The sequence below is a fragment of the Molossus molossus genome, unplaced genomic scaffold, assembly GCF_014108415.1.
Source record: "Molossus molossus isolate mMolMol1 unplaced genomic scaffold, mMolMol1.p scaffold_m16_p_7, whole genome shotgun sequence".
NCBI classification, from domain to species: Eukaryota; Metazoa; Chordata; class Mammalia; order Chiroptera; family Molossidae; genus Molossus; species Molossus molossus.
Window position 1 is genome coordinate 34,840,977 of NW_023425401.1, and position 27,947 is coordinate 34,868,923.

The 27,947-nt window shown below is 37.0% G+C and overlaps 1 protein-coding gene across 1 annotated transcript; it reads left to right on the forward strand.

Moving 5' to 3' along the window:
• Positions 1-27,926, forward strand: LRRD1 (leucine rich repeats and death domain containing 1). The gene is given in 7 exon segments (XM_036246304.1): positions 1-27; positions 156-240; positions 10,897-12,848; positions 17,599-17,797; positions 23,699-23,860; positions 26,962-27,079; positions 27,702-27,926. Coding segments are annotated over 7 exon segments (2,724 nt in total). The 3' UTR covers positions 27,883-27,926.
• Positions 27,927-27,947: the final 21 nt, after the last annotated feature.

Sequence of the window (27,947 nt, forward strand, 5' to 3'; positions counted from 1 at the left end):
ATGTTTGCTAATGCCTTTTTGGCCAAAGTAAGTCACATGGCCAACCTGAGATTCAAGAGGTAGAGTATATACAGATTCAAGGGCATATACAGAGATGCAAAAAATTTATACCTATTTTTGTAATCTCCACCCTCTGATTTTGCTTTGGACTCCAGGGGGCTAAACTGTATGGACTGCATCAAGTGTGTCTCATGCTCTCTGGCTTCCATTTGTCCAGCCAATGGGGATCTGCAGCAGAAGGTAAGGAATAAGTGAGAGTGAGGTTGGGGATTTATTCCCTTGGCTCTCTTGCTGTGGCATTGCTGCAGAATGACTATGTTTTTCCACCTGATGGCCCAGCTCTAGTCAGGTGGCCTTTGTCTACATTACACTGTCTCTTTCTCCCCTTCAGGCATGGGATCAACAATGGGGCTCACTGTTACTAGCCCTGGGATACAACACTACCCTCTGTGGTTTCCCTCCACTCTACCCACACCTTTGTAAATAAGCTCTTTGTTAAACTTTCCCTATAACTCAATGTGAGTGGATCATGTCTTTCCTGTGGGAGCCTGACGGCACAGAGGTAAATACAGAACAATTTCTTAAGGTACTAAAAACAAAAAACATAAAATTAAAATATGACAAAACACACTGTGGAAATAGAAAATTATAAATCCAAATATTTTGAAAAAGCCATGGTTAAAATTATAGTTAAAGCCATAAGCCATACATTTTGAGAAACTTCGAGTGGAGATCATTTGGACACAGATTACTTTAATAACCTTCAACACCAACTTAAAGCAAAATCTAAAAGTGCATTGATTAAACCCCAGTCAAGCCTGGTGTTGGTTAAGGTTCTGTTGAAGTTAGATCTATACATGGATGTAACAAAATGTATTCATGTCTTCAATTATGGATATTTATGTTTTTTTCCAGTCTGTTATTATTACAAACAATGCCTTTTGTGTCCACTTAAGAATTCATTCTCACCCTGGCCAATTTGGCTCAACGGTTGGAGCATCAGCCTTCGGTCCAGAGAGACCCAGGTTCGGTTCCCGCTAAGGATGTGTACCTCTGTTGCAGTTTGTCCCTGGCCCTGGTTGGTCGTGTGGATGGCAGCCACTCGATGTGTCCCTTTCACGTCAGTGTTTCTCTCTCTCTCTCTCTCTTTCTTCCTCTCTCTCCCTCCCACTCTGTCTGAGCAAAAAATGGAAAAATGTCCTCGGGTAAGGATAAAAAAAAATAAAAAAAAAAGAATTCATTCTCATGTCAACTATAATTGAAATTTTTAAAAAGGAAATGATCTGAATACAGATAGTATACCAAAAAAATAAAAACAAAAATTCATTTTCTATCTTGATGTCATGAAGACATCCTCCTGTATCTTCTACTTGGAGTCTTCTACTTGGAGTCTTATTGTTTTACTTTTCACATTTAAATCTATAGCCCATCTAAAATGATTTTGTGGATGGCATGATAGGGGTCAAACACCTTTTTATTTCCGTATGAATTCCCAGTTGACTCAGAATCAAGAGCCATCCTTTCTCCAGCGCTCTGAACGTGGTGCCACCTTTGTCATAAATCAAGGTCCATCTGTGCATGGCTGCCATCCTTTTCATTTCAACTTTTCTGTGATATTATGCTTTAGAGTCATCTTTCAAAAATAGCACTTAGGCCTTGGCCAGTTTGGCTCAGTGGTTAGAGCGTCGGCCCACGGATCAAAGAATCTCCAGTTTGATTCCCGTTAAGGGCACGTACTTCACTTGTGGTTCAGTCCCCGGCCCTGGTCGGGGTCTGGGAGGCAGCCAGTGGATGTGTCTCTCTCACCTCGATGTTCCTCTCTCTCTATCTCCCCCCACCCCCACTCTATCTAAAGACAGATGGAAAAATATCCTTGGGTGAGGACTGTAAAAAAAAAAAGAAAAAATAGCACTTAGGTTTTGTTTTGTTTATTACAAGTCTGAGTTTTAATTGGTTATTTAGTCCATTCATCTTTATTTTGATTATCAATATATTTGGACTTATTTCTACCTTATTTTTTTAAAATTCTGATTTCCCCTTTGTTGCTTTTTTAAAACTCTCACTGAATTTTGTTATTTTTCATCTTTTGTGTTTTTCCCTTATTTAAAGATTTTCTCTCTAAAAGTCAAATTTATTCCCTCTACTTTTATTCTTTTAATAACTTATAATTTATCAAATCTTATCAAGCATGCCTAACAAAATCTTAAAGCTGAACAACTTCCATCTATCTCAGATAAAAAAGACTTCACAACATTTTAGCTGAGGTCTTTTTATTTTACTTTGAAATAATTTTAGATTATAGAAAGTTTGGAATAATAAAGATAATTCCCCTGTACCCTTCACCCAGCTTCCCCTAATATCAACATTTTAAATAATCATAATACAAAGATCAAAACAAAAATATTTAAAATTATATAATGCTACTAACTAAACCACAGACTTATTTGGAATCCATCTTTTTACACTATCTTTTTTCTGTTCTAGGGTCTAATCTGGGACCCATATTAAATTTAGTTGTCATGTCTCCCTAGTTTCCTCCAATCTGTGCCAGCTTCTGAGTCTTTCCTTGTCTTTTTTTACCTCAATACCTTTAATGAGTCATTTTGAAGAATGTCCCTCAATTTGGATTTGTCTGCTGCTTTTTCCTGATTAGACTGGGGTTATGCTTTTTTTTTTTTTTTAAAGAATACCACAGAAGTGATAGGCATTTCTCAGTTCTCCTTATCCAAGAGTACATGATGTACAAGTGATGTTGACTTTAATCATTTGGCAAAGGTGATGTCTACCGGGCGTCTACTTTGCAGGTACCATTACCTCCTGTAATTAATACATATATTCGAGGAGATTCCTGATTCAATTATTATTGTATAATATTCCAGTTCTGCCTTCTTTAATGCCATACACAACACACAGTTATTTGCCATACACAATTTAATGCCATACACAACACACAATTATTTGCCATACACAATTTAATGCCATACACAACACACAACAGACCATTTCTTTGAATTTACATATGTGTCTACCATTTTACTTGCTCACTATTCCATCTTGAATTCCAGACCATCCTCTGGTTTCTTTTTCTCTTCCTCAAAGTACATCTTTTAGAAGTTCCTTTAGAGCAAGTCTCTTGATGATAGAAGTTACCAGTTTTGTTTTTCTTCAAATGTTTTTATTTTCCTATTCCTTTTGAATGATAATTTGGCTGGACACCCAATTCTAGGTTGATAGTGACTTGCTCTCAACATTTCAAATAAGTTATTATACTGTCCTTTAGCTTTTATTGTAGTTGCTAGGAAGTCTATCTGACCTTGCCATTCCTTTGTAGATGTTTCCTCCCTTCTCTTGGACTACCCACATGATATTTTCATTGTTTATATTGTTCTGTAGTTTCAGAATGAAACTTCATTTATTCTTCTTTGGATATGCTTGTACATCATGGAGCTGTGCATTCATATTTTTCAATTTTGGAACATCTGTACCCATTATTTCTTTAAATATTGCCTTTTCTTCATTATCTCCACTTTCTTCTTCTGAAACTCTAATTAGGTGTGTTAGTCCTTTTCTCATTGTATTTTCCATGTGCTCTTTTATATTTTCCATCCTCTTATCTCTCTTTACTATATCTTGGATGTATCTTTCAGGCATATTTTCTAGTTCACTACTTGTCCAGTTGTCCCAGCATCGTTTTTGAAAAGACTATATTTTTTAAAAATTTATTTTTATTTTTTTCCCATCATCAATATTTATTGAGCATTTACAGTATACTAGACACAACAGAACATACAAGAAAACATTGTCCCCGCTCTTGAGGAGTTTACATTCTAAAAGAAAAAAATACACCTCTTTTGAATGGTATTTTTGTTTGGGTTTTTGCAAGGTACTGAGGAAATAGTCTGTAGGGTGAGCTTTGGGTATAACTTAGCCACATTATTTACAGGAAGGAGGAAGAAGATGATTTTAAAGGCAGCCAATGACAGACCATTCTGGATAGGTAGAGTTTTACAAGGAGATAAAACAATATCATCAACTAAGGAGAGATTTGCTGCAGTAAATAGAATGAGGGAAATAGTTTGTGGGATGCAAGCAAAGGAAGCAGGGTATCCTTAGACATTGAGTGGAGCCAGATAGATCATGTGGCCCCTTTTTCCAAGTACACGGTCACCAAGTAGACCGTGTCAACAAGGGAATAAGGAATAAATTTCCAAAAATGTACAATTTCCTTTAGAGAAATTTCAGAACCAAAACACTAATTTACATGAAAAGCTGTAGAGAAGTAGTTGAAAAGTCCATTCATAAAAGTTTTATTTCATTTACATGAACCTAATACACATGTTCTTAACAATTATGCTTATTCATGAAAATTTCATAAGACTTTAAACAAAGCCAGCCATCATCTCAAGTTATTTCCCTTTTAACTATTTTTACAGTACATGCATGTTAGGCAAATATAAAAAAAAAATCACAAAAGCAAAAAAACCTAAAAAAAGTTAAATACATGTTTTTTTAAATTTGTTTTATTTTACTGCTGTGCTTGATACACATGAAGTAATGAATATCAAGCAATTCATTTTACTGCATCTTTACTTGTACATTTGTTCTTAGGTTGCCTAAAACATTTACATACAAATAAAATGAGTGCAGCAAAAATAATGAAAGCAAACAGCAGGTAACTACAAATAATGGAATGTGAACCGTTTCTGCCTTTATTCAGAGTAAATTGGGTCACAACTAAAGGAACACTTCTGCAGCTGTAGTCAAAGGTGTGCACATTTAGACTGAGTATTCCACAAATACACACATGGTTCAACATGTACTGTCCATGGAATATCCATTTCTACTACAGCCCTCTAAGTACCCCAAAACTAAAGTACCCACAACAACTATATCTGTGACTGGAACCAATTATCTCTTTTATTCTCCACCAGGACAAACCAATATGTAGGCAGTTTTCTTTGCTTAGACATGGAAACAATTTTAACACTGGCTCTTGTGAAGCCACATGTACCAAAAGTACTATGCCAAACATTTTTAACTTGTATAAAAATTCCACATTCTCATATTGACCACCTCAAGATGAAAACATAACTCCCTAAATGTTAACTGGCTCTACTCCCCTAATATTAAACATAAAAACCACGTGGGAAATACAGACATTCAAATAGAAGTAACATAAACCTGTCATAAATTGTAAAGAAAAAACTATTTGTGGGACAGCATGGATGACAAATGGTCTACTGTGAAAATTTTAGAATGAGGCAGATACAAGTTTGAAGGCCAGTTAATTTTCTCCTCCTTCCCCTGCTTCAGCTTCATCTCCTTGGGTATCCGAAGTCCACAATGTCAAGTTGTCTCTCAGTAACTGCATTATTAGCATGCTGTCTTTGTATGACTCTTCATTTAATGTATCAAGTTCAGCAGTGGCTTCATCAAAAGCTGTCTTGATAGGACTATCTTTTTTCCAATGCTCCAAAGTTCCTTTTTCCCATAAATCAAGTTTCCATGTGTCATAATCAAATGCCTGTTTCTGGGTTTTCTATATATTTTGTTGATCTATTTGTATATTCATTTTTTTTTTTTACCTTATTTAAAAGTACTTTATTGATAAAAATACTATCATCTTAACCTTCAGCAAATCGCAATCTTTCAACTAGTGGAGGGTCTTACCTTCATGTTCATGACTGATTACTGACTGGGGTAGTGGTTGCTGAAAGCTGAGGTAGCTGTGGTAATATCTTTTTCTTTTTTAACTTGAAATTATTTTTTATTTTTCAATTACAGTTGACGTACAATATTATATTAGTTTCAGGTGTACAACCCAGTAATTAGACATTATATAACTTATGAAGTGATCACCCCAATAAATCTGGTACCCATCTTAATACTTCACCCTTTTTACCCATTCCCCTAACTTCCCTCCCATCTGGCAATTGTCAAAACGTTCTCTCTATCTATGAGTCTATTTCTGTTCTGCTTGTTTGTTTTGTTTTGTTTTTTAGATTCCTCATAAAAGTGAAAGTATATGGCATTTGTCTTCCTCTGTCTTAATTATTTCACTCAGCACAATACCCTTTAGGTCCATAAATTTTGTTACAGATAGCAAGAATTCATTCTTTTTTTATGTCAGAGTCATATTCCATTGTATATATGCACCACTTCTTTATCCATTCATCTATTGATGGTTGGTTGCTTCTAGATCTTGGCTATTGTAAATAATGCTGCAGTGAACATATGGATGTATATGTCTTTTTGATTTAGTGTTTTGGGTTTCTTTGGATAAATACCCAGAAGTGGAATTGCTGGGTCCTACTTTGTCTCTTGTTATATAGCCATTGTTTTAAAGTCTATTTTGTCTGGTATAAGTATTGCTACCCCAGCTTTTTATTTGTTTGTTTGTTTGTTTGTTTCCATTTTCATGAAATATCTTTTTCCATTCCTTTACTTTTCAGTCTGTGTGCATCTTTTGATCTGAAGTGAGTCTCTTATAGACAGCATATGTAATGACCTTTCTTTGTTATCCATTCAGCCTCCATATGTCTTTTGATTGGAGCATTTAATCCATTGCATTTAAAGTAATTGTTGAAACATATGTATTTATTGCCATTTTATTATTCATATTTTTTATCTTTCTTTTTCTTCATCTTAAAGAAGACTCTTTAACATTTGTTGTAGTACTGGTTTGGTGGTGATGAACTCCTTTAGCATTTTCTTGTCTGGGAAAATCATTATCTATCCTTCAATTCCTTTTTTTTATCCTCATCCGAGGACATTTTTTGCAGTTATCTTCAGATAGAGTGGGAGGGAGAGTGAAGGAAGAGAGAGAGAGAGAGAGAGAGAGAGAGAGAGAGAGAGAGAGAGAGAAACATCAATGTGAGAGAGACACATTGATTGGCTGCCACCCACATGACCCCAACTGGGGTCGGGGACAAACCGCAGCTGAGGTACATGCCTCCAGTGGGAACCGAACCCAGGACTCTCTGGTCCACAGGCTGATGCTCTAACCGCTGAGCCAAACCAGCCAGGGCTATCCTTCAATTATAAATGATAGCTTTGATGGGTAGAGTAATTTTAGTTGTAGGTCCTTGCTTTTCATTACTTTGAATATTTTTTGCCAATTCTTTTTGATCTAAAAAGTTTCTGTTAAGAAATCAGCTGACAGTCTTATGGGAGCTCCTTTGTAGAAAGCTAACTGCTTTTCTCCCTTTGTCTTTAACCTTTGTCATTTTAATTATTATGTGTTGATGTGGGCCTCTTAGGATTCACTTTGTTTGGGACTCTGTGCTTCCTGGACTTGTATTTCTATTTCCTTCACCAGGTTAGGGAAGTTTTCCATTATATTTTCAAATAAGTTTTCAATTTCTTGCTCTCTCCTCCTTCCACACCCTCATGGTGCAAATGTTGGTATGCTTAAAGTTGTCCCAGAGGCTCCTTAAACTATCCTCATTTTTTTGGATTCTTTTTTCTTATATTTGCATGTTCTTGTACCAATACCATATCACCTTAATTACTGTAGCTTTATAATAAGTCCTGATATTAGAAGCAAGTCCTCCCAACCTTGTTTTCCTTCTTTAAGAGTATCAACATTATTCTTGGCCCTTGTTTATCCAAATACTTTTAAGAATCAAATTATTAAGTTCCACAAAAATGAGATTAAGATTTTGATTGGAATTGTGTTGAAAATATACATTGTTTGAAAAGAAAATCTCTCCATTTATTTAGGTCTTTTCTAAAGCTCTTATTACATTTTGTAGTTACATTAGGTAACATTTTCCCCCCATAAATGTCTTCCACATTTTTTGTTAGATTTATTCCTAGGTACTTGATATTTCTTGATTGTAAATTATACTTCTTTAAATTTTCATTTTTCTAACTCCTTTTTTTTTTCATCCTCACCCAAGGACATGTTTCCATTTTTTGTTCAGATAGAGTGGGAGGGAGAGAGAGGAAGAGAAGAGAGAGAGAGAAACATTAACATGAAAGGGACACATCGAGTGGCTGCCACCCGCACAACCAACCAGGGCCGCGGACAAACTGCAACCGAGGTACGTGCCCTTAGTGGACACCGAACCCAGGTCTCTTTGGACTGCAGGCTGACACTCTAATCACTGAGCCAAACTGGCCAGGGCTTTCTAACTCCTTTTTATTAGCATCAGAAAGGAAATTGACTTTTATATGTTGACTCTGTATTCAGCAACATTACTTAGTGTTCTCATTGTTTAATAATTAATTTGTATATGATCTTGGATTTTCTATTTACATAATTATATTATCTGTGACTAATGACAGTTTTACTTCTTCTTTTATAATTTTTGTACCTCTTTCCCTTGTCTTTTTTTTAAATATTTCTTTCTTTATTGACTTTTAGAAAGAGAGGAAGGGAGAGGGAGAGAGAGATAGAAACACTGATGAGAGAGAACATTGATTGGACGCCTCCTGCATGCTCTCCACTGGGGACTGGGCCCACATCCTCGGCATGTGCTTTGACTGGGAATCGAACTGGCAACCTCTTGGTGCATTTTCTTGCTTTCAACATCAAAGGAAAATTTTCACTGTTTCACCACTAATGTTAAAGTCCAAATTTGCATTTTTGGGACAAATGCAACTTAGATACAAAACATTTTTGTCTGGCCAGTGTGGCTCAGTGGTTGAGCGTCCACCCATGCACTAAGAGGTCGCCTGTTTGATTCCTGTTCAGGGCACATGCCCAGATTGTGGGCCCAATTCTCAGTGGGGGCATGCAGGAAGTGGCCAATCAATGTTCTCTCTCATCAATGTTTCTATCTCTCTCTCTCTCTCACTTCCTCTCTCTCTAAAATCAATAAAGGAGTCCCCTTTTCTCCACACCCATGCCAACACTTGTTGTTTGATGATTTGTTGATGGCGGCCATTCTGACAGGTGTGAAGTGATACTTCATAGTTGTTTTAATTTGCATCTCTCTGATGATTAGTAACGAGCATTTTTTCATATGTCTCTTGGCCATTTGTATGTCCTGTTTGGAGAGGTGTCTATTTAGTCCTCTGCCCATTTTTTGGTTGGGTTCTTTGTCTTTCTTTTGTTGAGTTGTATGAGTCCTCTATATATTTTAGAAGTTAATCCCTTATCTGATGCATCATTGGCAATTATGGTCTCTCATATAGTGGGTTGCCTTTTCCATTTTGATGATTGTTTCTTTTGCTGTGCAGAAGCTTTTTAGTTTGATGTAGTCCCATGTGTTCATTTTTTCCTTTGTTTCTCTTGCCTTAGGTGTTGTATCAGTGAGAAAGGGGGACTCTAGTACACTGCTGGTGGGAATGCAGACTGGCGCAGCCACTATGGAAAACACTATGGTGTTTCCTCAAAAAATTAAAAATTGAACTGCCATTTGACCCAGTGATCCCACTTCTAGGAATATATCCTAAGAAGCCTGAAACACCAATCAGAAAGAATCTATGTACCCCTATGTTCATAGCAGCACTATTTACAATAGCTAAGATCTGGAAACAACCTAGGTGTCCATCAGTAGATGAGTGGATAAAAAAGCTGTGGTACATGTACACAATGGAATACTATGCAGCTGTAAGAAAGAAAGATCTCTTATCATTTGAGATAACATAGAGGGACCTGGAGAATATTATGCTAAGCGAAACAAGCCAATCAGAGAAAGACAAATATCACATGATCTCACTTATTTGTGGAATATAATGAACTAAACAAACTGATGAACATAATTGACCCAGAGACATAGAGGTACGGTACAGACTGACAGACCTCAGAAGAGGGGGTGTTGGGGGGGAAGAGATAAACCACAGAACTTATATGCATGTATGCATAACCAATGGACATAGACAACAAAGCTGGGGATGTGGGGTGGGGGGAGTGGGGAAGGATGGGGAGGAGGATGTCAAAGGGGGAAAAAGAAGAAACATCTGTAACAAAAACAAATTAATTAAAAAAATAAAATAAAATGTTTAGATTGTTAAATAAATAAATAAAGGAAAAAATTAAAACATTTTCCTTTTTATATATTGTTGGTTTTTATAATATTTAGAACAGTTTTTTTATGTTTAGAATTTTTACATCTTTGCCTTAAGTAAAATTGGCCTGTAATTTTCTTTTTCATATTGTCCTCATCAGGCGTTGATGTAAAAGTTAGTGTTAGTCTCATAAAACAAGTTGGAAAATGTTCCCTCTTTTTTCTGTTCTCTTAGAGAGTTTGTGAAATATTGAAACCATACCAGTTTAATAGAAAGGATTTAATTTAGGAAGTTGTGTTGTAGACAACTATTAGAGAACTGAGAAGGTAAGGGGGAACTGCAATAACAGAGGTAGTAAATCTATGAAGTATCTGCCATCCTGGGAATAAAAGTACGAAGGAAAAATGCTGGGTTATTAAAAACTTTATGGTCCTGGCTGGTTCAGCTCAGTGGTTAGAGTGGGGTCAGCCCATGGACCAAAGGGAGTCATGGGTTCGATTCCGATCAAGGACACATACCTCAGTTGTGGTTCGTCTTGACCCTGGCAGGGGTGGTGCAGGAGGCAACCAGTCAATGCGTCTCTTTCACATTGGTGTTTTTCTCCCCATCCCCCCCTCTATCTGAAAATAAATGGAAAAAATCCTCAGATGAGGATTTAAAAAATAATAATCATAATCATAAAGAGTTTAATATGATACATATAGTCAATAAATCATACTTAACCAGTAATCATATAAATTAATTAGTTATAAATGTATTATTTTATATTTATTAAATTAGTCATTATAGACTGCGAAGTATATTACAATTCATTTGTAACTTTGACATTTTTATAACATCTCTTTTAATATGAACATTTGTTTTCTAGGTTCAAAGGAAAAAATTGAACATGAAAATTAAAACTGAGTTACAATCTTGTAATGATATAACACCTATCAGCAAATAAGATATATGAAAAGGAGGATATTTCAGAAGAGGTAGAGGATATCACTAGGTGATTCAGGAAAGAATCTAAATCACAGTTGGTGGGGGAGCCTGGATTTACTAAAGAAACCTCAGATCTATTAAAGGAAACTTCTGATGGGAAATCTTCCGACTAGATTTGTGAAACACATCCTGGAATGGATACATTAGGTATACATGATGATACAGCAATACTCTCCTCTGAAAGTAAGTCTAAGATAAATGAAGAACAAAGGAAAACTCAATTTTCCAAAGGAGTTGATATACATGACAGTTTGCAGTCAACAACAGAAACTACACCAGGTCGGTCATTATCAATAACTCAGATGACTGCTGAATATCAGGCTTCTGTTGACTTCCTATCTCATGAAACATTAGGAGAAAGCAGTCTACAACTCTCTGAAGAAAATCAGAATGGGCTTGACTTAGGGTCAGATAATTTTACAGTTAACCTCAAGGCCAAAGGTTTACAAGAATTCCCTAAGGACATTTTAAAAATAAAATATATAAAATATCTATATTTAGATGAGAACCTAATCAAAAGTTTTGAAGGAACAGACTTAGGTGATCTGCTAGGACTTGAAATTCTGTCCTTGCAAGATAATGGATTATCATCACTTCCACCTGAAATTCAGTTACTTCTCAATTTAAGGATATTAAATGTCAGTCACAACCAAATATCACATATTCCTAAAGAAATATCACACCTTGAGAATATCAGGCAACTCTTTTTAAATAACAATTACATTGAAAATTTTCCTTCTGGCTTAGAAAGTCTCATAAACTTGGAAACTTTAGACTTGGGTAAAAATAAATTAAGCTATATACCAGATACCTTGTCTAGTTTAAAAAATTTGAGTACTCTCAATCTGGAATACAACAAGTTAACAATGTTGCCTAAAATTCTGTGCTTTCTTCCAAAGTTAATTTCACTAAACCTTACTGGAAACCTAGTGAGCAGTTTGCCAAAAGAAATTAGGGGGCTTAAAATTTTAGAAAAACTTCTACTGGATCACAATAAACTTATATTTTTGCCAGTGGAAATTTTTCAGTTGTTCAAAATCCAAGAACTCCAACTGGCTGACAATAAATTAGAAGTTATTTCACACAAAATTGAAAATTTTAGGAAACTTAGGATTCTAATGCTTGATCAAAATTTATTGCAAGAAATACCAGAGAATATTTCCCACTGTGTAATGTTGGAATGCCTTAGTCTTAGTGATAATAAATTAACAAAACTTCCTAAGAACATCCACAAGCTTAAAAATTTAAGAAAATTTCACATAAACAGAAATAATATTGTGAGAATACCTGAAGATATCGCATATCTTAATAATATGTTTAGTCTAGGATTTTCAGGAAATATAATCACAGATGTTCCCATTGAAATAAAAAACTGCAGGGAAATAACTAAAGTTGAATTGGATTATAATAAAATAGCCTATTTTCCAGTAGGTTTGTGTGCTTTAGAGCATCTATATTATTTGAGTATTAATGGAAATTATATTTCAGAAATACCTGTGGATATATCTTTCAGTAAACAACTGCTTCATCTAGAGATTAAGGAAAACAAACTCCTCATATTTTCTGAGCACTTATGTTCTCTTATTAAACTTCAATACCTGGATCTTAGTAAAAACCAAATAAGGAAAATTCCATCATCTATTTCCAAAATGATATCACTCCACATTCTTATCTTACGCTGTAATAAATTTGAAACTTTTCCTATAGAAGTGTGTGCTTTAACAAATTTGCAAGTACTTGATATTTCAGAAAACCAAATACAGAAAATCCCTTCAGAGATCTGTAATTTAAAAGGAATCCAGAAATTAAACATCTCAAGCAATCAGTTTATATATTTTCCTATTGAACTGTGTCAACTTCAATCATTGGAAGAGCTGAATATTAGTCAGACAAATGGAAGGAAGGTAAGAGATTGATATTTTGGGCTTTGTGGGGAAGGTGGGACAGAGGGGATCAGAATCTAAGCTGTAGTGTATGTGTACATGTGTTTTAAATTTACCTGGACTGTTTTTATTTTTTAAAGTATAGGCTTTTTTAGCCTGGCCGGTGTGACTCAGTGGATTGAGTGTCGTCTCATGGACTGGGAGGTCCGGGTTTGATTTCCGGTCAGGGATTTCGGGCTTGATCCCCACGAGGGGGTGGGAGCGGTTTTGCTGGAGGCAGCCAATTGATGTTTTTCTCTCACATCAATGTTTCTATTTCTCTCTCCCTTCCTTTTTCTCTAAAAAATCAATACAAACACATTTAAATATAAAAATATGGGCTTTTTAAACCTCAAACATGGCTTACAAATACACTTCTCAACACAAAGCTTTATAGGAAAATACTTCATTAAAATGAAATGCCTCCAGTTTGTCCCCGGCCCTGGTTGGTCGTGTGGTGGCAGCCACTCGATGTGTCCCTTTCGCATCGATGTTTCTCTCTCTCTGTCTCTTCCTCTCTCTCCCTCCCACTCAATAAAATGAAATGCCTCCAGGTCTCAGCTATTGTAAATAGTGCTGCTATGAACATAGGGGTACATATATTCTTTCTGATTGGTGTTTCAGTTTTCTTAGGGTATATTCCTAGAAATGGGATCACTGGGTCAAATGGCAGTTCAATTTTTAACTTTTTGAGGTAACACCATAGTGTTTTCCACAGTGACTGCACCAATCTTCATTCCCACTAGCAGTGTACTAGAGTCCCCTTTTCTCTGCACCCTCTCCAACACTTGTTTGATGATTAGTTGATGGTGGCAGAGGAGTGGGGGTTTGTCGGGGAAGAGATAAACCACAGGACTTATATGCATCTATGCATGACCAATGAGCATAAACAACAAAGCTGGGGATAGGGCGGGGGGGGGGGGGAGGAGGATGTCAATGGGGGGAAAATGAGAAACATCTGTAATAAAAACAAATTAATAAATAAAAAAAAAATGAAATGCCAAGTAAAGCTGATAATTATATACATTTCTTTTTATTTTTGTTTAATTATAAAAGGAGTTTTAAAGTTATGGACTAATATTAACACATTACTGAAAATTGAGAAAAGTAAAAAAAATAATTCTATAAACACATTATTATAATATAGCTACTGGTCGTATGTTGACCAACACAGGTAATATGTTGACAACCTACTTTTAGTCTTTTTTTCCCTTATGTACATGGTTTTATAAGCCATTATAAAAAGACTACATTCAAGTTTAAATTATTTGATTTTCACTTAATGTGTCATAAGCATTTCCCCATGATATAACATGATTGTTATAACCAATACATTGTTATGTAACTAATCTCTATTAAGCATTTAGGGAAGTTGTGATTTTTCATCATCATAAATAATGCATGTGATGAACTTCATAAATATAGCCTTTTTCTTATTTTACATTTCCAGAAAGGCTACTCCAGGCAAAAGCTGCTTAAATTAGATGGAATGAATAATGATACATGTTGTGTTTTAAAAGATGCTCTTTTATTAAAAGATACTTTTTCTGTATCAATGAATCCCTTAGCTAATTTATAATCCTCTCACTTTCTCCTCCTGTATCTTATTATGGAAGTCTACAGGTTATGTCTTTAATTTTCTCTTTTCTATTTTCTCCTTCCTAGGCCTCACCACACCATCACATGACCCTCAAATTTACATAACTGCAGCTGATCTCTCACCCATGGTCTAGTCCTATAGTTCTTAATTTCCCCAGAAAAAAATCTTATTTTATTCTTCTGTTGTCTCAAACTCAACATAACTTCAAACTTATCTTTCTTCCCTTCCAAATGTCTCCATTTCTGTTTGTGATGCAACTTTCTTTAAACCTGCCAATCTAGAAATCATGGAATCATCTTTGTTCCTTTTCCATCACCATTATACTGAATCTTACACCAATATAGTGTCATTTTTTTTTTCTCTGAAAAAGGTCTTGGGTCATCTCCCTCATTTTCCAGTGTCACTGTCTCCACCCTGGTCCATGGTCATCACTCCCATTATGCCTAGACTACTCTAGGAGCCTCCTGACTATTCTCTTTCATCCAGTCTCTTCCCTTATATCAGAACTTGTTAAAACTATCAGACTTCAGCCCTGGCCAGTGTGGCTCAGTTGACTGGGCATCATCACGTGCACCAAAGGTTGCTGGTTCGATTCCCAGTCAGGGCACATACATATCCAGGGGTCAGAGTGCCTGCAGGGGGTAGGGGCGGAGAGTTTTTCTCTGACATTGATGTTTCTCTCTCTCTCTCCCCCTCTGCCTTCCTCTCTCTCTCAATTAAAACACACACACACAACTTCATTCCAGAGGACTGTTCTTAGGAATCCAGATTACATATCTATTGCCTACTCATAGTGGGTGGTTGCAAAGTCACCAATCCACATAATCACATGATTTCAAAGGTCAACAGAAAATAATGATTTACAAAACTCCTTTCAAAAAGAATATTTTAACCCAGCCAGTGTGGCTAAGTGGATTGAGTGTCATCCCATGGACTGAAAAGTCCTGGTTCAATTCCCAGTCAGGGCACATTCCCAGGTTTCAGGCTCGATCCCCAGTAGGGGGTGTGCAGGAGGCAGCCGATTGATGTTTCTCTCTCACAAAGATGTTTCTATCTCTCTCTCCCTTCCTCTCTCTCTAAAAATTTAATGAAAACATATTTTTTAAAAAAGAATATTCTATATGATTGGAAAGATCACTTTGATAACCAGAAGATGACATACCCAAAGGGCTAATTGATATAACAGCAGAAGGTTACTAAACAGTCATCTGAAGATGAGTCAGGTTGAACACTGGGCTTTTATTTTGCTAAATGAAGAAGGATGCACAAAAGATATCTTCCTTCCATAATAGCTCTATCATCACACAGTTCTCGGACATTTTCTGTAATAAATGTTGAGCAAGTAGTTAAAAGAATATTTGTTTGAAAGAATGTCAGACTATGGATGCCCACATATCTTGATCTGCTTCTTACCTCATAGGCTCAGCTCTCAAGTCTTCCCTTAGCCTGGTTCCATATTCCTTCTCCAAACATATCTCCCTCTCTAAATATCCACATATCTGTTTTTGCAGTCTTTATTTTGGCACTGGATTACTTTTACTTAATACTGTTTCCTGATTGTTTAATATGCGTATATTTTGTTCCTTGAACTGAATTTTACTCTCCTTGAAGTTAGGGACTGTCTCTTATGCTTCTTTCATATCTAGAAGAACATTGAGTGCAATATCCAGGATTTATCTTGCTTGGATATTTCTGAGGGGTCTGTATATTCAAAATTCTTTTATTCACTCATTGAACTTCCTTTATTTCAAAAGCCACTTGTGAGTGCTTATTTCTCTGAATGTATGCACTTTTCCTTCACCTTAGCAGAGTATCTTAATTCCTGTTATTTTGCAGTATTTTCTATACTAGGAATATGTATTTGAGGTAACACTGCCAAACTATGTGAATCCATTCTAAAGGGGTTTATTGAGCATTTACTCAAAATGCGCCATGCTTAGGAATACGTACACAAAAAAATATAAAAAATATACTGTCACTTAAAAATCCAAGGAAAACACAAGACATTAATAAAAAGCAATGTTGATTAGAGTAGGAATAATCAGATCAAATGTGGGACAGAATAATTGGAAGAAAATTCAGGGAAGACAATAAATTAAATAGGGTCAAATTTAAGAAGAGAAGGAAGGGATAAGGTGACAGTGAACAACAAGTGTTTTCATTTTCTTTAAATCCTCACGTGAGGATATTTTTCCATTTATCTTCAGATAGAATGAGAGAGAGAGGGAGAGAGAGAAACGTCGATGTGAGAGAGAGACATCGATTGGCTGCCTCCTGCATGACCCTGACCAGGGCCAGGGACTGAACCGCAACCGAGGTACATGCCCTTGACTGGAATCTAACTCATGACTCTTTGGTCCATGGCTGACGCTCCAACCACTGAGCCAAACCAGCCAGAGCTCAAGTGCTTATTTTTATTTTTATTATTATTATTTTTTAAACCTCACCTGAGGATATTTTTTCATTGATTTAAAAAACATTTTTTTTCTTTATTGGTTTTAGAAAGGGAGAGAGAGAGAGAGAAATATCAATGAGAGAGAACATCGACTGGCCACCTCCTGCATGCCCCCCACTGGGGATTTGGCCCACAACATGGGCATGTGCCCTGATCAGGAATCGAACCAGCAACCTCTTGGTGCATGGGTCGATGCTCAGCCACTGAGCCACCGCAGCCAGTTATTGATATTCTTTTTTTAATAGAGTGAGAGGAAGGGAGGGAGAGAGAGAGAGAGAGAAACATTGATGCGAGAGAGACACATTGATTGGTTGCCTCCTGCATGACCCTGACTGGGCTGGGGATCAAATCTGCAACGGAGGTACATGCCCTTGACCGGGAATCAAACCCTCCATGCTCTAACTGCTAAGCCAAACCAGCCAGGACTGAACATCAAGTGTTTAGAGAGTAAGGAAAGCGGATTAGCAAGCCCAGGATTGAATTGGTAGCATGGGTCAGTACTCAGAAACCACACAATATGTGGTGGGTTTTAGCAAGGAAGGGAGTCTCAAAGAATTTGTGACATAATGAAAATATCTTTTTTTAAGAAAAAAAAAATTCCCTCTTTCCATTTCATTTTAGAAATTTTAGTCATAGAAATATTTATTAAAAATATAATTGTTTAATCTTTGTTACAGTTAACAAGGCTTCCACAAGAGCTGTCTAATATGACTCAACTTAAAGGACTTGATATTTCAAATAATGCAATCAGAGAGATTCCAAGAAGTATAGGGGAATTGAGAAGTTTGGTTAGTTTAAATGCCTACAACAATCAAATAAATTCTCTGCCACCATCTTTTCTATCTTTAAACAAACTCCAGCAACTAAACTTGAGTGGTGAGTGTCAAGCGTAATCAATAAGTAGAGTATTAGCGTCTAGGTTGCAAATTATTACTAACAAGACAGATGGCAAACAGATGAGATAATGTATTCACTGTCCATTGGAAGGAAATGGCTATCATAGGAACAGAAAATTCTTCCCTAAAAGAGGTTATAATCCAGCTGGGGAACTTGAACATTTTTTCATTCTGTCTTCTCTGCCTATACCCTTTCTTTCCTTTTTTTTTTTTTTTTTTTAATCCTCACTCAAGGATATTTTTCCATTTATCTTCAGATAGAGTGGGAGGGAGGGAGGGAGAGAGAAACATCAATGTGAGAGAGACACATTGACTGGTTGCCTTCCACACAACCCCGACCAGGGCCAGGGACGTGCTGCTACAACCTAGGTACATGCCCTTGACCGGAATCAAACCCACAACTCTTTGATCCTCGGGCTGATGCTCTAACTGATCAGCCACACTGGCCAGGACCTCTTTCTTCCCTTTCTGAACCTGACCTCATCCCTCCCTGTACACACACCTACCTATACAACTTTAGGTCAGCATTTTCTGTTTTCCTTCCTTTGGTAGCTCCCCTGATACCACTCCTACACCCTATTCGAATACCTTACAGTTTTTACAAAGTAAATCACTACATTAACAAACAAAAAGTAAATCACTCACTCTAAAGACTTCCCAAAGCACAAGAAATACTAGACTGGTATTTTAAAAAATAATTTTTAATGAAATATTTCAAACTTACAGAAGCTAATAAGTACCTATGTACCTATTCCAAGACATAAAGAATGTTCATTTTGTGATATTTACTTGAGATATTTTTGACTGTTAAGAAATAAAATAATAGAGTTGAAATTTCTTTTGTACCTATCCCCAAACTAAAAGTAACCACTATATTGAAATTGGTGTATATCTTTTTTTTCTTTATTGATTTCAGAGAGAGAGGAAGGGAGAGGGAGAGAGATAGAAACATCTATGAGAAAGAACATCAATTGGCCACCTCTTGCATGCCCCCTACTGGGGATTTGGTCTACAACCTGGACATGTGCCCCAACCAGAACTCAAACCGGCAACCTCTTGGTGCATGGATCGACGCTTAACCACTGGGCCACATCAGCCAGGCTGAAATTGGTGTATATCTTTTTACCATCCATATTTTTATCCATATATACGTATATGTATGTATGTATATATATCCATAAAAAGTATTTTTTAAGCTTTATTAAAACTTGTAACATATGGTATGTAATTTACTGTTTTGTAACTTGCTTTTTTCATTTGTCCTATTTCTCAAATTAACCCATGTTAATATATATAGATATATTTCATTCATTTTAAATACTGTTTAATATTAAATTATATGGTTAAACAACAATTAGTCCATTATCCTGTTGATAGACAATTGTTTCCGATTTATTTGCTACTATCAATATCCTTGTACATGTTCTCAGTATTCATCAGCACTGAGTTTCTTTTTTTGTTCTCATTACAAAAGTAATGCATATTGCCCTAGCTGGTTTTTGTTCAGTGGTTAGAGTGTCAGCCTGCAGACTGAAGAGTCTTAGGTTCGAGTCCTGGTCAAGGGCACATACCTCGGTTGCAGGTTCGATCCTGGTCAGGGTCGTGCAGGAGGCAACCAATCCATGTGTCTTTCTTACGTTAATGTCTTTCTTTCTTTCTCTTCCCTTTTCCCCTTCCCACTCTATCAAAAAATCAATGGAGAAATATCCTCTGTTGAGGATTTTTTAAAAAAGTAATGCATATTTATCACACAAAATATTACAAGAAAACATAAATTTTAAAGTTAATATCCCTTATAAACACACAAAGACACATATAGATTTTTTTCTATCATTCCATTATTCTCTTTCATATTCTAATTATACATTCATTCATTCACTATTTACTGATTGCCTATTATGTATCAGGCACCATTCTAGATAAAATAAAAATTACATGCACTGAGTTTCTTTAGTGCACATAGCGTGAAGTAGAATTGCTGGATCAGAGGGTATATACATCTTCAACTTGGGCAAATTGATGATCACAGTGGTTGTACCAGCCCAAGAACAGTTGAGTTTATGAAATTATGTCTTTCAGTTAAAAGTAACATTTATAATGGCAAGAAGCCCTCTTTAGAGAATTTCCAGATTAAAAACAAAGTCCATCTTTTTGTTACCATTGTACCAGTAGTACAGTAAAACCTATAGTATACATCAATACTGAGATTGATGCTACTGGCATTTTCCTCCTGAATCCCCAGAACTCCTAGTACGCTGAGTCTGCAGGTGCACACTAGTCATTTCACTAATTTTGCAGTAAGTTACAATAACTCAGCCCTGCAATTAATTTTTTTTGTCCCACTGCTGTGTTATGGCAAAGTTTTACTGTATTTTAAGAAGGTTATTTGTCTAAGCATAGGATATAACACTCCACCACCTACTATTTGTGCATGAAAAGAACAACAAAGGCTGGCCAGAGCCTCCTAGCCCACTGGAGAACACAACTATCAAATGGAAGCATAGTTCTCTGGAGGCCTTCTCGTACAGAATCAAGACAGAATCCAGAAGGGACTTTTCTGAAAGCTTAACCAGTTCTCTAATAGTCCTTATCAAAATTAGAAAAGTGTATCAGCCAGGATTCAATCAGGAGACAGACCCACAACAGTAGCTAATGCCCTAGTATGTTATTAACTACATAACTGAAAGGGTAAAAAGAGAATTCTAAGATTTTCTCACAAAGGTAGCAATGGCAGGAAGCAATAAATAACCACCCTATGGCTGAAATTAAAGTTGGAATTATTAAAACTTAAAAGCTTAGCCCTGGCCGGTTTGGTTTAGCAGTTAAGAGTGTTGGCCCCCCCCCCCCCCCCGCCCTGGCCGGTTTGGCTCAGCGGTTAGAGCGTCGGCCTGCGGTCCTGAGAGACCCGGGTTCGGTTTCCGCTAAGGGCGCGTGCCTCGGTTGCAGTTTGTCCCCGGCCCTGGTTGGTCGTGCGGGTGGCAGCCACTCAATGTGTCTCTTTCACGTCGATGTTTCTCTCTCTCTCTCTGTTCCCCTCTCTCCCTCCCGCTCTACCTGAACAAAAAAAATGGAAAAATGTCCTCGGGTGAGGATTGAAAAAAAAAAAAAAAAAAAAAAAAAAAAAAGAGTGTTGGCCCCTGGACTGAAGGGTTTCGGGTTTGATTCCCGGTCAAGGGCATGTACCTGGGTTGAAGGTTTGATCCGTGACCCCAGTCAGGGTAGTTCAGGAGGCAACCAATCAATGCCTCTCTCTCACACTGATGTTTCTCTCTCTTTCTCCCTCCTTCCCTCCCTTCCACTCTCTCTAAAAATCAATGGAAAGATATCCTTGGATGAGGATTAACAAAAAAACAAAAACACCCTGGCCAGTTTGGCTCAGTGGTTAGACCTGCGGTCCAGAGAGACCTGGGTTCGGTTCCCACTAAGGGCATGTACCTCGGTTGCAGTTTGTCCCTGGCCCTGGTTGGGTTGTGCGGGTGGCAGCCACTCGATGTGTCCCTTTCACTTCGATGTTTCTCTCTCTCTCTTTTCCTCTCTCTGCCTCCCATTCTATCTGAATAAAAAATGGAAAAATGTCCTCGAGTGTGGATTTAAAAAAAAAAAAGTATGTATTGTAAATGTATATCTCAATGAATTTTCACACACTGAAAACATCTGTATTTCAGGACTTAGATAAAAAAAAACAGAAAAACAGCCCTGGCCGGTTTGGCTCAAAGGTTGGAGCATCGGCCTGCGGACCAGAGAGTCCCGGGTTCAGTTCCTGCTAGGCCCTAGCGGCTAGGGGCAGATACCAAAAAAAAACCAAACAAACCCCAAACAGGATTTTCCCAGAAACCCCTCTTTTTTTTTTTTTTTTAAATCCTCACCTGAGGACATTTTTCCCTTTTTTTTTTTTTTAATTCAGATAGAGGGGGAGGGAGAGAGAGAGAGAGAAACATCAATGTGAAAGGTACACATCGAGTGGCTGCCACCTGCATGACCAACCAGGGCCAGGGACAAACTGCAACCGAAGTACATGCCCTTAGTGGGAACCGAACCCGGGTCTCTCTGGACCGCAGGCTGACGCTCTAACCGCTGAGCCAAACCGGCCAAGGCCCAGAAACTCCTCTTTGCTCCCTCCAATCATTTCTCTCCCTTCTCTCAACCAAGTGTGAACGAACTATCATCACGATTTTCAATAGTCGGCCTTAAATGAAATCATCATGTGTGTGCATCATATGTACTCTTTTGTGTCTGGATTCTTTTTTCAAAATTATGTTTGTGAAATTCATTCATATTATTCTATGTAGTTGTAAGCCATTCACCTTTAATACTGTATATAGCCCACTATATGAATATACTCTTTTATTTATTCTTCTATTGATAAATGTTTAGTAGGAAAGAAGTTGTTTCCTTGTGATCAGCTAAACTGTGATTTTGATCCTTTTAAATTTATTGGGACTAGCTTTATGCCCAGCATATAGGCTACTTTGATAAATATACCATTACTCTTAAAAAAAAGTATTCTGCATATGTTAGGTACAGTGTTCTATGAATTGATGTTCATATAGGTCTGTTTATTGATAGTCTTGTTGGACTCTTCCATCTTTACTGGTATTATGTCTTGCTATGTTAATTGCTTAGGGATGGGTGTTAAAATCTATAATTATATTTGTGGACTTGTACATTTTTCACCCTGTCAATTTTTTTTTTCATATATTTTGAAAGACTGTTACTAGCTTAATCCCCACTCGAGGGTAGACTAGGTTTAGTAACTCTGTTCTAAAGAACAATATGGAAAGGAAGAAGAAATCCTGTTTTGGAGAAACCTGACAGACACTATTTTAGCCAAGGGATCAAGTTTAATATCCCTACTGATGTCATGGGGGTATCAGATACCCCGATGTGATATGATGAGGGCACTTCACCTCTGTGGTATTATTTCCAAAACCCTGTAACTCCAGTCTAATCATGAGAAAATATATCAGAATAACGCAAGTTAAGGAATAGTCTACAAAATACCTAACCAGTACAACTCAAATGATCAGTACCATGAAAAACAAGGAAAGGCTGAGAAACTGCCACAGACCAGAGACTAAGGACCTAACTGTATGCAGTGTGCTGTCCTGGAATGGATTCTGAAACAGGAAAAGGACATTGATGGAAAAATCTAGTGAAATCCAAAAATGTCCAGTTTACTTAATAGTAATGTGCCAATGTTAGTTTCTTAGATTTGACAAATGTAACATGGTAATATGAGATGACAACATTAGGGGAAACTAAAACTAGCTGAGGAGTACAGAGGAATTCTCTACAAATTCTGCAATTTTTCTTTATATCTGAAATTATTCCAAGTAAAAAGTTTATTTTAAAAATTACCATGACACCTGGCTGGTGTGGCTCAGTGGTTGAACGTTGACCCATGCACCAAGAGATTGCTGGTTCGATTCTTAGTCAGGGCACATGCCCAGGTCATGGGCCAAATCCACAGTGGGGGGCGTGCAGGAAGCAGCCAGCTGATGTTCTCGCACATCGATGTTTCTAACTGTCTCGCCCTTTCTTTCTCTCTAAAATCATAAAGAAAAAAAAATTTTTTTTTAAATTACCATCACACCTACTCTGTAATGTCCTTTCCTGTATTATAAGAGAAAAGCCTCCTTTCTCATTTTGCCATCCTCTATGAGAGGAAAGGAATCACTGCTGTGTCTGTGCTTCCTCCATTTCAACCCTAGCAAATGGGCAACAGTAAGAACTTAATAACTCGTATGACTTGGCCAGCATGTTGAAAGTTTGCTGGTACTTTGCCAGTGAGACACAGCAGATGCCCTATAGATAGTTTTGTTTGTCTGTATAGTTTTCTTTTACAGAAAGGTACAATTCAATTATAATATTTTTCTATTAGGGAATAATCTGACAGCTCTGCCTACTGGTATCCACAACCTTTCTTCACTGAAGGATATAAATTTTGATGATAACCCTTTGCTGAGACCTCCAATGGAAATCTGTAAAGGAAAACAATTGTATACCATTGCATGCTATCTACAGAGGGCAGATGAAAGAGATGGTAGGTGATGAGTGACTAGCTTTTATTTTCTAGTATCATCTATAAGTTAAAATATAATTTGCTTTAATTAGAGACTTTCAATCTGTCAGACACATTAAAATAGTTATCATCTTCCTTTTTCAGAAGGTTAAGAGTTTATTTTGGTAATTCAGATTATTTCATCTGGGTCCAATCAAATTGAATCATTGAAAACAGTTAAATCCAAGTGGTCAGTGGCTGCTTCCCACCTATTGGTTTCGATACCCTTTAATAGGTTTTTCGTCATAGTTGTAGCCAGACTCAGAGAATCCACACCCATATTTCTCCATCACTTCTGATCTGTAGCAACATTAGAGTTGTTCTAAAAGTCAAATATGACCTTTAAGAAGTCCATAGATCCTTTCCATTAATACCAGTCAGTTTTTGGCCCACTGTGATCACCTGTCTGCAGTCCTTGGGCAGTCTTTGTTTCTTCTGTCCTTAAGTGCTCCTTTGGTTGTTCTGATTAATTCATAGAGCAGATCCATTTTTAAAAAATGTCCTTCCATTGGACCAGATGGAGACTGGTTTCTCCAAGTCTCTGGGAGGGAAGTTTCACTGTCCAATTCTTTCCCATGGGCTGGGTTTCCAACAACTAAGCTTTTTCCTGTGACTGACTTTGCTGCTCATTGTCAGTGCTCAGAATGGATCCAGATTTAGGTCCTCCTTTTTTTTTTTTTATCCTCACCCGAGGACATTTCTTGCATTTATCTTGAGGGAGAGAGGAAGGAAGAGAGAGAGAGAGAGAGAGAGAGAGAGAGAGAGAGAGAGAGAGAGAGAGAGAGAGAAACATCAACACGAAAGGGACACATCGAGTGGTTGCCACCCTCACAACCCCAACCGGGGCCGGGGACAAACTGCAACCGAGGTACATGCCCTTAGCGGGAACCAAACCCAGGTCTCTCTGGACCGCAGGCTGATGCTCTAACCGCTGAGCCAAACCGGCCAGAGCTAGGTCCTCCATTTTAATGTAGTATTTAAGAAATAGTAAATCAAGAAATACTGTTACAGATTTGGGGAAATCTGGATATCCATAATCTGAATATACAAAACTGTCCCCCCAAATTATTCTATCATGTACTCTTGTCTTATGTAATCAGAAGCTTACATCATTATAATCTCATAATCTATTGAGATGGTCACTAAAAATGTATATATATGTCCATATACATAGCTACCATAAGCTTTTATAAGACTTGATTGAACCTCATTGATAGAAAAAACCCAAGAAATAAAATTAGAAGTCACAGTTGTTGTTTTCTCTAACTTGTTAACCAAGTTAGTTCTGCTAATTATTATAATAAAAAAGGGACATTTTGTGGTAACTTTATTTCTGTAAAATAAAGATTTTAGGGCTTTCCAAAGATCCATAAATAATTTCTGTTAGGTAATAGTACTTTAGAGAAGGCTTTAAACTTCATGATTGAAATCTCCTTGCTAAAGTCCTGTTACTCCAGTCCTTGAGGAAGGCAGGATTCATGTGGTTCTAGCCTCTATGGCGAAAGTACAATGGGCAAAGGCAACAGATCAAAGTCAGCAAAAACAAGAGAAGCCTAGTCACTTACGTCCTTTTCTTTATGCCCAAGGGACCTTCATACTGCAAGCTGAGTGCCCAGAGAGAGTAGAGAGGATGTCATTATGAAAGATGTATTTATTGTGCAGTTAACAAAGGACATGAGGTTCCTTCCTAAAAATTTTACTTTGGAGATTAGGTTTTTGTTATATCATTAGCATCAATCTAATTTGTGGGATTAATGGTATGGGTAAAATAAAATAAAAAAACCAGAAAGCATAGAACATATTTGAGATGATTACAGGGAGGTGGGAGATTACTAGTTCTTTTTTTTTATCCTCACCCGAGGATATTTTTCCATTTTTGTTCAGATAGAGCGGGAGGGAGAGAGAGGAAGAGAGAGAGAGAGAAACATCGATGTGAAGGGACACATCGAGTGGCTGCCACCCGCACGACCAACCAGGGCCAGGGACTAACTGCAACCGAGGTACGTGCCCTTAGCGGGAACCGAACCCGGGTCTCTTTGTACCGCAGGCCGACGCTCCAACCGCTGAGCCAAACCGGCCAGGGCAAAATGGTAAAGTCTTTTTTTTTTTATTGTTTTGTTGTTGTTGTTGTTGTTGTTTTGGTGGTACATGCCCCTATTGGGAACCGAACCCAGGACTCTCTGGCCCGCAGGCCGATGCTCAACCACTGAGCCAAACTGGCCAGGGCGAGATTACTAGTTCTTAAAAATTTCCAAAGTACCTTGGGTCAATAATAACACAAAAATTAGTATTGTTCAAATTAGCTAGAAACTTTTTTTTAAACTAAAAACTCTATATCTAAGCCAATATTCATTAAATAAATGATTTGAATGTAAAATATGTATATATACCATATATTTTAATTTAAATTTAAAATTTTTATTTTTTGATTTTAGAGAGAGGGAGAGAGAGAAATATCAATTTGTTGTTCCACTTATTTATGCATTCACTAGTTGCTTTTTTCTTTTTTTGTCGTTGTTAATCCTCATCTGAGGATATTTTTCCATTGATTTTTTAGAGTGAGTGGAAGGGAGGTGGGGAGAAGGGAGGAGGGAGGGAGAGAGAGAGAGATAAACATCAATGAGCTGCCTCCCACATGCACCCCTACTGGGGCCAGGGATCAAACCCACAACCCAGGTATGTGCCCTTGACCAGGAATTGAACCTGAGGTCCTTTGGTGCTCGGGGCTGATGCTCTAACCACTGAGTGACACTGGCCAAGGTCACTGGTTGCTTCTTGTATGTGCCCTGACTAGAGATCGAATCCACCACCTTGGAGTATCGGGATGATGGTCTAACTAACTGAGCAACCCGGCCAGGGCCTACACCATATTTATAGTAGATGTGAACTTGGCTTCTCAAGATAGTACATAAAGAAGTACATTAAAAAGCCAGTTTGTATATCAGGTCTGCATTTTATTTTCAATTTTACTTGACATGTACTTTTGGTAGGAGCACAGAAGAAACCTAGATACAATAATAACCCAAAATATAGTATGTTTTTCAAAAGTGACAACCTAAATTTTCTTTTATATTCAAATGTAGAGAAAATCTTAGAGAAGATCTTCAAGATAGTCGCCAACAACATCACTGAAGCAAATTTCCAATTTTTGTGTCAAAAATTAAACCTGGTAATCTCAGAAACAGATATGTCTACAAAGAGGTACGTGTGAATGACATATAGTATGAGCTTACTCTTATATTCTGATTTATGTTTTATTAATATTACATGGTTGTGAAACAGTCATATTAACATGAAGTCTAATTTTCTATAAAACACTGATTTTAGTGTATTATATATATTTGAGATCCATGTAGTTAAGAGCAAGGGCTCTGAGGACTGACTGCTTAGCTTGAAATCCCAACCAGTTCTGTGACCTTAGATAAGTCCCTTAAATTTCTGTGCCTCAGTTTCTTCACTGGTAAAATGGATAAACTTACCTAAAAGAGTTGTCATGAAATCAAGTTATAAAGCATGTGGTACTGTAGCAGTACTGGCTTATAGTACATAATCCATAATTTTTGTTTTGAGGTCTTGAGTAAATCATAATTGAATGTTAATTGAATTGTTGATTTTCTACAAGGATGCAAGGGGTGGCACAGGGCTAACATTTCCTTTCTATGTGCTAAACTCTGCCAAATATTTATATGGACTATTTTTACCAATTAACTTAATCCTCACTTCAATCTGGTAAATTGGTTGAAAAACCTGGATATAAAATATTTAAGTGGTTTAAAACAATGTTGTTGTTTTTTACATAATTATTATTTAAAACTTTTTTCAGCACTGTTTCATTAAGTGAGAGAGTCCAACAAGCACTTGACAGGTGGAAAATGGATAGTAACAACTTGTCCAGTACTGCTTTAAGAGACCAACTAACTCGGGCGCTAACTATGATAGGAGCATATGAAATTATGGACAAAATAACAGCTTTAAAACTTTTTACATGTGCACTTAAATTCTGAACAGTGTATCCATAACAAAAACTGAAAACTTTTGATGCACTTATTAAAACTGAATATAAGAAAAT